Source organism: Poecilia mexicana, unplaced genomic scaffold, assembly GCF_051168715.1.
Source record: "Poecilia mexicana isolate PSO_F unplaced genomic scaffold, ASM5116871v1 scaffold_22, whole genome shotgun sequence".
Taxonomy (NCBI): Eukaryota; Metazoa; Chordata; class Actinopteri; order Cyprinodontiformes; family Poeciliidae; genus Poecilia; species Poecilia mexicana.
This window is the reverse complement of record NW_028263391.1, coordinates 21,399,513-21,409,361: the sequence shown is the minus strand read 5'-3', so window position 1 is coordinate 21,409,361 and position 9,849 is coordinate 21,399,513. Positions and strand designations below refer to the sequence as shown.

General features: G+C 36.9%; 1 protein-coding gene across 2 annotated transcripts in view; it reads right to left on the bottom strand.

Annotated features, from left to right (window-relative positions):
- Positions 1 to 619: 619 nt before the first annotated feature.
- Positions 620 to 9,849, bottom strand: part of prkcha (protein kinase C, eta, a) — a 36,248-nt gene continuing 27,018 nt past the window's right edge. For both annotated transcript variants that reach the window (XM_088002794.1, XM_088002793.1), the window contains exons 11-14: positions 7,783 to 7,921; positions 6,049 to 6,237; positions 1,550 to 1,696; positions 620 to 1,113 (exon numbers count right to left, since the gene is read on the bottom strand). In XM_088002794.1, coding sequence (XP_087858920.1) covers positions 964 to 1,113; positions 1,550 to 1,696; positions 6,049 to 6,237; positions 7,783 to 7,921 — 625 coding nt within the window. In that variant the 3' untranslated portion in view covers positions 620 to 963. The remainder of the gene's footprint in view (positions 1,114 to 1,549; positions 1,697 to 6,048; positions 6,238 to 7,782; positions 7,922 to 9,849) is intronic.

The window sequence follows — 9,849 nt, the reverse complement described above, 5'->3', positions numbered from 1 at the left end:
CTTATGGGAAATATGTCCTGTTACAAGAGAAATAATTTGCCATTGTACTAGTATTTATTTCTTCAATATTAAGGAATTATCGACTTAAAACAAGCTCCTCTATCTTTCTAAAAAATTAGTTGCAAGTTAGTTTTGCCTTCTTTCAAATGTACAAAGATATTTGCAGCAGAAACTAGACAAGACAACTTGGTAAGAGTTTGGTTTTGCAGTGTAGCCTCTGTGTTTGCACAGTGAATGCTCCTTTCATTCCTGCCAGCATATAACCGTTTGCAATCACTCTCTCTTTGTTATGCTGCTGTGGTGAAATCTAGTTTTTTTTATATTTCCCCATCAGGATGAGTCAGCGAAACGTTGCGTCATGTTTAACATGCCCCTCTGATCAGATTACAAAGAGCAGCAGAGTCCAAACAAACAGATAATGCGCCGCTTCTTATCTGCCACCTTAAATCAGTGAGAAACTTCTGCTGCATTTCTAACTTCTTCAATCCATGAGCATTTGCATTTTTCCAGAGAAAAAGTACGTCACTGAAAAACTATTTCAGCCCCAGTCACAGCTTTCCAGGACTTAACTGGTATTTTGACCTTTCTGGGAATCTGGGAGACTCATGTGAAACTGGTGTGTGTTTCTGAACACAGAACAATTTTATTATTTTCTTTTTTTAAAAAATGTATTTTTTCCATTTGAAGGAATAGGAAGAAAATCCATTACAACAGAACGGCTGAATGTGCCAGTGAATCCATCTGACAGTAAAAATAACAATAAAAATCAGATGAAAAATGCGACATCCGGGGTTAAACAAGTGCAGAGGAGTTCAGCTAACGTCCGGCGTCTCCATGAGTTGTCCAACGTCTTTTTGAGACATTTCCTCACATTTCTGCAGAAGGGAGACGGCGACAAAGTTCGAGAAGTTTCAGTATAAACTGGGAGGAAAACTGTGAGATAAATGCCGGGAGTGGAGCCTCTCAGATGTCCAGAAGGTCAGGCGAAGTGAAGGAAAAGTTTCTAAACTCGTCCTGGTTGATGGAAGGGATTACGGGGTCGTCGATGGGGGTCAGCGTCGGCTCCTCCTGGGTGAAGTCCGGGTCAAAGTTGTTCACATCCTCAGGCGTTTTCTGGAAAATAATAAAGAAACGAGAGGAAAATGTCAGAATAAAACACCAACAACCATAAATACAAGAGAAGAAAGAAAAGATATTTACATTTAGAGCTGAAACGATTCATCTGATTAATCGTGATGAAACAATTATTTATATAATCCTTAACTAATTTAGTAATTAACTTTCTCAGAGCAAAGAATTTACAAAAATATATAGATTATGTATTTAAAATAAGAAAAACATTAATCTGTAAATAAAATAGTTCAATTTAGTCTCAAAAAAATGTAAAATGAAAGATTAATCCGGCAACTTCCAGAATCTGCTAATTTAACCTCTGGCTGATTTTTTCCCATGATGCCACACCAGGAAGCAGTTTGTTTTTACAGTGTATGTGTCTTTCTGGTTTCATGTGCCACCAGTGGAGTTTTTCTCTTCTTTTTAAATAACTTACAATCCTTGGCTTGAATGGCGGCTCTATTTCTCTGCGGTTTAATTTTTCCCAGTCGATGCCGGTGAAGAAGGAGTGGCTGATGACGGCGTCCTCGCCTCCTTCCGACGGGACGCAGCCGAGACGCCGCGCCGGGTTTTTGGTCAGGAACTGCAGAACCCAAAAGAAGCAGGATTCATCAATAATAATAATAATAATAATAATAATAATAATAATAATAATAATAATAGCATTTTTCGGCAGTGTGTAAATGCTGAAAGCAGAATCGGTGAGGTAATCTGCTGAAAAAACTGAACTAAAGCAGAGACATGCATGAAACACAAATAATAATATTAATATTATTATTTTTTCTACTACTACAACAACTACTACTACTACTTGTACTATTATTACTTCATGAAAACTGGATTTCTTTGAAATAAATGTAAATGATGTGTGTTTTTGGCATCTAATCTGCTGGAAAAGCTGGACTGAAAACATGCAAATTAAATACCAACACTATAAAAAATACTACTACTACAAATACAACAACTACGACAAATAGTTCCACTGCTACAACAAGTACTACTACTTCTACTGCTACAAATAGTACTACTACTAACCTTCCTAATAATAGTAAACTGGACTCGGCTGGTTTGCATGTTTATGACAAACTGTATCAAGTTTCCTTCAGCTGGATCAAGCTGGCTAGACTGGATGAAACCCATCCAGTTAGTCTCCACCTCCCTTCACACACACACACACACACACACACACACACACACACACACACACACACACACACACACACACACACCCTCTGGCACCTCCCTCCATTCTGCTTGGCCAAAGTTCAGCTTCGTACTGTAAATGTCTGACGTGCCTCGACTTCCCCGTGTTGCTCAAACTCAGACAATAAGTGAATCCCCTGCTGAGCGCTAACGGTCTGGAGGAAGTGACCTCTGACCCCAAGGAAACAGGGCGACGCCTGCTTGACCTCGCCTCTGGCAGGAACCTGCACATTCTTGGTTGTTTGTGTTCGCTGGGGAGCGTTGGAAGTAACGCTCAGACAAGCACAACACACCCAACAGGCTCCGTCTCCACGGCAACCGTTACTAGAATAACCTGAAAGACGCTTCACTGCAAAAAACACAAAATCCTAAAAAGTACCTTTGGCATAGTTTCTAGTGCAAACAATCTTACTGCACTTAAATTAAGACAAAACAAACTGGTAAGTAACTTTTCAGAAAGATATTGGAGTTTGTTTTAAGTCACTAATTTCTTAAAATGGCAGAATATTTCACTTGTAAAATGGGAAAATGTCTTGTTTAAGTGGAAATATATTGCCAATGGAACAAGTCCTATTCCTGGAATTATTTCCTTAAAATGAAAACCTGCTGAAAAGTTAATTATAAGTCAGTTTAGTCCTATTTAAATGAAAGATATTTGCAGTAGAAACTAGACCAAAATTACCTGGTAAGATTTTGTGTTTTTGCAGTGTTCTAGTTGTCAAAAACACAGCTGGCCTCATTCATCTGAATTACAGTCATCAGCTCCTCCTGATGAGCATAACTACAACTCACTGAGGAAATATTTCAACTTTACAAACAATTAATGCAAGTTTTAGGTTAAAATGTATCATTTTTATGTTACTCTAGCAAAGATATCTTTTAAAATTTTTCTCTAATTGTACAAATCTTTCGACTCACAATTAATCAATAAATCATATGAATCGTTAAAACGAGCTGTATAGTTTTTATTCTTATGATTTCTATTTTTTGAAGGGCAGTTTTGTTGACATAATCCATTTTTATTTTTGGCTGTTTTATTTCTTATATTTAAAATATCTTACAATTTTAGTATTTTTTCAAAATTAAAGTTTAATAGTCTGAAAGGACGAACTTGGATTAATACGCCGTTATCAATACATTGAAAAGTATTTTTTGCCTAGTGTATAGTAAATATCTTAGTATGCTGGGTATCTGACAAAGTTAACTTTTAAGTAAGATGTAAGAACTTGTTTTAAGTAAATAATTCTTTAATATTGATGAAAACGCATTAGTTATAAGTGAATTAATGTGTTAGGACCAAGCTGCTGTTCTCATGTTCTAAGTTAAAATATCTGGAAAAGGAAAAGTCAGCCGAACAGCGATCTAAATCAGCCAGTTTTTCTGTTCATAAGCAGCTCAAAATATAAATTAGGAAAATCTGCCTTGATAAATTATTGAGGAAGTTATTTTAATTTCTGCAGGATTTAAAATGTCTGCCTCTATCAAAGAGCCAGGAGAATGTTTCTTTTTTCTCTCTCTTTTATGAGTCATTAGAGGAAAATAAGTGACTATTGGAAAACCAGAGCTGGACTCTCTCTTAATCTTTAAAACAGTAGATTTAGGCAACTTGGTCTTTTTCTGACTTACTTCACTACTTTCTTCTCATTAAGACATTTACATTAACTGTTTGTCTTCTCCATTTCCCTTCAGAATATCAGGTTTTAACTGGAAAAATTAAAGGATGGAGACAGACGAGTCAGGGGTCAACCGGTTCAGCGGCTGCGGACAGAAAGTGGAGCAGATGCCATTTTCCATGGCTTCATGCCAGCAGCGCCATCCTCAGACGCAGACCTGCCGCGTCAGCAGTAAATACAAGAATAAAACCTCTGAGTAGACAAGAAACAAGAGAGATGAGGAGCTGGAACACCCAGCTGGCACAGAAACAACTTCTCTCTCAAATTATTTATAAAACACAAACTGGTGTAAATATTTCTGGTGTAAATATTTTAGTACAACTTACAAGTAGCTTTTCAGCAAGATAAATGAGAAAGTACTTGTTAAACTGGTGGAACTATTTCTTTTTTTTTAAATTAATGTTTAAGACTTATTGACTTAAAGCAATCTCTTATATTTTACTGCAGAAGTTATTTTTAGGTTAGTTTTGTCTTATTTCAAGTATACAAAGAACTTTTACACATGAAACCTTTACACATGAAATAAGATAAAACTAACTTACAAATAATTTTTCAGCAGGACATACCATCTTGTTTTAGGTGAAAGTATTAGTTCCACTGGTAAAATGTTCCACTGAGTTCAACGGCACTGCGCCGTTACCTAGCAACCCCAGCCAAGCTCAGTCCGTCACCTAGCAACCCAGTTCTACTTCCACTGGCAGATTATTTCATTCATAAAATGGGAAAAATGTTATAAGATAAGATTATCTGTCAATGGAACTAGTGCTTTTTATCGATGTTAAGGAATTCTTTTCTTAAAACAAGCTCCTATTTCTTAATGAAAAGTTACTTTTAAGTTGTATCTTCTTCCAAGTGTACTAAAATATTTGCACTAGAATCAGACTAGGTAAGATTTTGGAGTTTGTGGTGAAAATATAAACTCAGACTTTATGATTTTTACCAAGTAAATCATCTAATTTCTGAACAGCAGAACAACTCGGCTCTGTGAACTAGCTTACAAAGCCACGGTGCACCTTACAGTGAATTAACCTCAGGTAAAAATAGAACCGCAGCATCCAAATCCCTCCACACCGACCCGCCGCCGAGGTCGAATCAACACAGGAGGCTGGTGTGACGTTTCCTGTAGCGTGGTGGAATCACTTACAGAAAGGGGGAGGAGGCGTCATATTTATAGCTTAAGCACGGCTGGCAACTGAACCATGCCTTAATTTAGTTATGTAACACACCAAACAGCTGGCTGGAAAATGTCCAACTGTAGCTAGTCAAGCTGCAATAACACCACGCCATCTGTTCGACAACAAAAACACAAACCCAGACCATAAAATCCTGAGAAACAAATGCAAAACTATGGCTTCATGGCTTCTTGTCACTATAGATCCAAATAAGTGAAAAAGGCTGTGCAATAATACAACTGAACATCTTTGAAAAGCAGAAGTGGAGCCTCATGCATAATCATGCAGCGAGTACGGTGCAAAGATAGAAACTCTTACCAAGTATTTCTGGTCTAGTTTCTAATGCAAATTTCTTTGTACACTTAACTTACAAGTAACTTTTCAGAACCATATAGGAAGTTGTTTTACGTAATTAGTTCCTTAAAAAGTAACAGTTTGACTAGCAGATTATTTCTCTTTTATCAAGCTGTATTTTTCATGCTATAAATGAAATACTGCTGTGTGGTTTCTGAATAGGAAGTGAACAAAAAACTCTTGTCTTTTTCAGCGATATAGTGGTAAAACCAGCCGACCAAAACTTGCTGGATTCTGCTGGGGTTGCTAGGTAACGGGGCTGGGCTTGGCAGGGGTTGCTAGGTAACGGGGCTGGGCTTGGCCTGTGAAATGTGACTCAACAATCAGGAGGTTTTTTATTTCCAGACAACAAAAAGCATTAACTTATTGCCAAAAATAACAGCTGAATATCTTTTTCAACTGCTTGTCTTGTTTTTAGAAGTATTTGAGACCCAACTACTTCTACAAAAACATGCAAATATTGTGAAACTTGCTTAGTAAGTCCCCTTCAAAAAAAACTGATTGGGAAATTCATGGTGAATGTTTGAACTCACAGCTTTGAGGATGTTGACTGCCTCTTTGCTGAGCCAGGACGCGTACACGATGTCCTCGTTGAGGATGGATTCAAAGAGGTCGTCTTCGTTTTCAGCCTCGAAGGGGGCGTGGCCTGACAGCATCTCGTACAGCAGCACGCCGAGCGCCCACCAGTCCACCGACGGGCCGTACATCATCTCCTGCAGGATCTGTGGAAACACCAGTGGAGATTTTATCTTTCCTACTGGGAAACAGATCCTGCTCAGTCATGAAGGAACACATTAAAACATTTTATGACCAGTAAAAAAAAAGTGGGATATTAGTACTTCACTGATTCGAGTTTACGGGAGATCGCTGCAGTTGAAATTAAGCATAACTTGGTTTTTAATCATATTATTATTTTTTGTATTTTCTGCCAATTTTATAATTGTCTTATTTGTACCTACCTAGAAAAACTTAACTTTATTCTTTGTTTTATTATTTATCTACCTGTGACGTTGTGATTGTTGTGAAGCACTTTGGTCAGCTGGGGTTGTTGTAAATGTGCTATATAAATAACCTTTTACTTTTCTCACCAAGCACAAAAACAGATTTGATAAAACTTTTATTAAGGAAAAGAAATGTATCCAAACCCACTTGGCCTTATTTTAGAAAGTATTTGCACTTGTGCCATCATTTACAATAGAGACATTTTTTCTTTATTGAGGAATTTCTGCCAAAAAGCTGACCAAACATGCTGGAACTCAGAATGGGTTGCTAGGTAACAAGGCTGGCTTTGGCTGGCGTTGCTAGGTAACGGCACAGTCACCATGGAATGTGACTTATTACAGGAGGTTTTTGAAACAACTCATTTTCCAGACATCAAAAAACATTAACTTATTGCCAAAAACATTTTTAAGTACATGTGCTGTTTTTAGAAGGAGTAGAGACCAAAATGAAAGTAGAAAAATTACTAAAAGTGAATTTTACTTGATAAAAAAAGTGATTTCCTGATTCCACAGTTCTGTCAGTAAGCAGACATAGCAAAACTGTGCAAAAAAAGTGTTCAATAAAAGTTAAATCCTTGCTCTAACAAGGATGCAAACACTTTTTCAAAGCTCTGTAAAGTTTCCTGTTAAAACACGGAGAGCAGGAGAGTCTCAGCAGTTAATTTATATTCACAACCTGAGCTTTGGTCATGTTGGATTCGGGTCAAGCACTTTAAAACGGCCCATTCATGAGTCCAGACACTCTGGACTGCTTGGGAAAAAAACAAAAACATCCCTTATACATGAGAACATGGACTAGAACAATCTGGGGTTCTGAAAAGCAAACACGAGGCTGAATGTGCATCCTGAAGAGCGAACAGGGAAGCTTACAAGCTGACCGCATGCGCCGCCTTCGAGTTAGTCAGGAAGGAATTTTAAGTGATGAGCAACGAGCGCCATGTTTGTTCATACGGAGATGGTTTGATGGAAAAACTGCATCCCAAGAGCTCAAAGTCTGCAGGAGGCTGAATGGAGCTCATTCAGTTTAAAAACAAATAATCTATAATTAAATATACTTATGAAAAAATGAGCTCAGAGTTTTTATACTGATCCTAAACAGAAATAATTCCCCTTTCCCTCCTCAATTACAGCGCTGTCGATTATAATAAGGAATGTTTTGTGAACTTAAACATTTAGTTTGGAGAATTTTGCCAAACACAAAAATAAACAAATAAATTAAACCAACCATTAATCCTGAAAATCGATAATCTGAGGGCTTTAACCGACCTCTGGGGCGATATAATCTGGAGTCCCACAGAACGTCCCGGTGGCCACGCCCTCAAATATTCCCTCCTTGCACATGCCGAAGTCCGCCAGCTTGCAGTGACCGTCTTTGTCCAGCAGGACGTTGTCCAGTTTTAGATCCCTGCAAGGGAGAACAAACAGAAAAACACAAAAATAAAAACATTTCAACCAAGCAGAACATGATCACAAACTGTCTAATACAGTAAAATATGTTTATTAAGTCAATATTTATCCAGATTCTCCTGCAAATTTCACTTTAGTCTTTGTTTACGGAGAAAATCCTCTTTAAAGCAACAAAACAATTAACTAACTAAAACTGAGAATGTCCAAAGATGGTAGAAAAAAAAAATTATATTTACAACCTTGTTTGCAGATTAGAGCTGCAACTAACAATTAGTTTAGTTATTAATTAATCTATCAATTATTCTGATGATTAATCGATTAATTGGATAAAAATTTTGCAGATTTATCATTTTAGTAATTTCTTACAATGTTATAAATACATTAAAAGATGCAAATGAGTAATTAATTCCTCTTTTTAAAAGGGAAAATAATTTTATGGCCTAAAATGCAACAACACAGCATGCATCTGCAGCAAAAAATAAAAAATACTGTAAATGTTAAAGTTTGAAAAGCTAAAATAAATAAACTAAAACAATGCCACTGGAGGAGTTCTGGGAAGAAAATATTTACTGATAAAGTTTTTTCTGTACTTTAAATGTAAAATGTACTTATTTTTTGTACAGTTTTGGCTTCATTTGCTGTGATTGTGTTGTGTCAGAAAATGGCCTCCTGTTAAAGTCTGTCTGCTCCAGTTGACGATTAATCGGTTATTAAATTAGTTGACAATTGTTTCAATAATCGACTAGTCACCAATAATTCAATTAATCGTTTCAGATCTATAGTTTTCCACAGATATTCGACTTTTTCTACTATGTAAAAATATTGTGTTTTGTATATTGTTGTCCAGGTAAAAAACATTTTGTGGCTGTCAAATTCTTTCAACAGTTTTGACTCAGATGGTGAAAAATATGGACGCCGCTGTCAGAGAGCATCATCCCTGTACTTCATTCGACAAAAATTACATGCAGCTTTTTTATATAACCATCCAGAAATAAACTTCAGCGTAAAATGCACAGATGCAGCAAAGATGTAATCTATAAATGTGGTAACTGATGCCTGTCAGTCAGGTGAGTGCAGCTCTCAAAGCCTCCCAGGAATAATCTCCATCTCCATGTTCGTGTCGGCTGCTGCTTTGTCATCTGACATGAGATTAAAGCTGCTGAGCGTGGGCTCCTGGGTTAAGCTCTAATCTGTGATCAGATGACCCAGCATTCATGCAAAGGTCACTGTGCAGATGAGGGTTGAAGCTGCACAGATGAGGTTTAATACAATGAAAGGAAACTTAACGTTTTAGTTTCCAGCGGGAAAAGATGTGAGTGATTTCCATGGAAGGAGGAGATGATAAATGCAGCAACCAGCAGCTGAAAGGCTGACTGCTGATTAAGCACTCATTGGGTTTGATTAATCTGGGTTCCTTTTTTCTGCTTGAAGAAGGTTGTGTAACACTGACTCAACCTCCTGCGGTGCACTTCTCTCTTTGTTTAACCAAGTAGTGGGAAAACAGAGCCTTGCACTGCAAAAACACAAAATCTTATCAAGAATTTCGGTCCAGTTTCTAGAACAAACATCTTAGTGCACGTAAAATAAGATGAAACTAAATTAGAAGTGATTTTCAGCAAGATACAGGAGTTTGTTTTAAGAAAAATAATTCCTTAATATTGATGAAAAAGTACTGGTTCTACTGTAAGACTATTTCACTTATAAAGTGAAAAAAGTCTAATCAGTGAAATAAGAAATTATTAAAACAAGCTCCTATATGCTGATAAAAACGTACCTGCATGTTAATTTTGTCTTATTTCAAGTGAACCAAGATATTTGCACTGGAAACTAGACCAAAAGTACTTTGTAGGGTTTTGTGTTTTTTGCTGTATATCCACCTTGTTTGGGTTGAAGACTAGTTAATAGATATTTGCACTAGAAACTAGA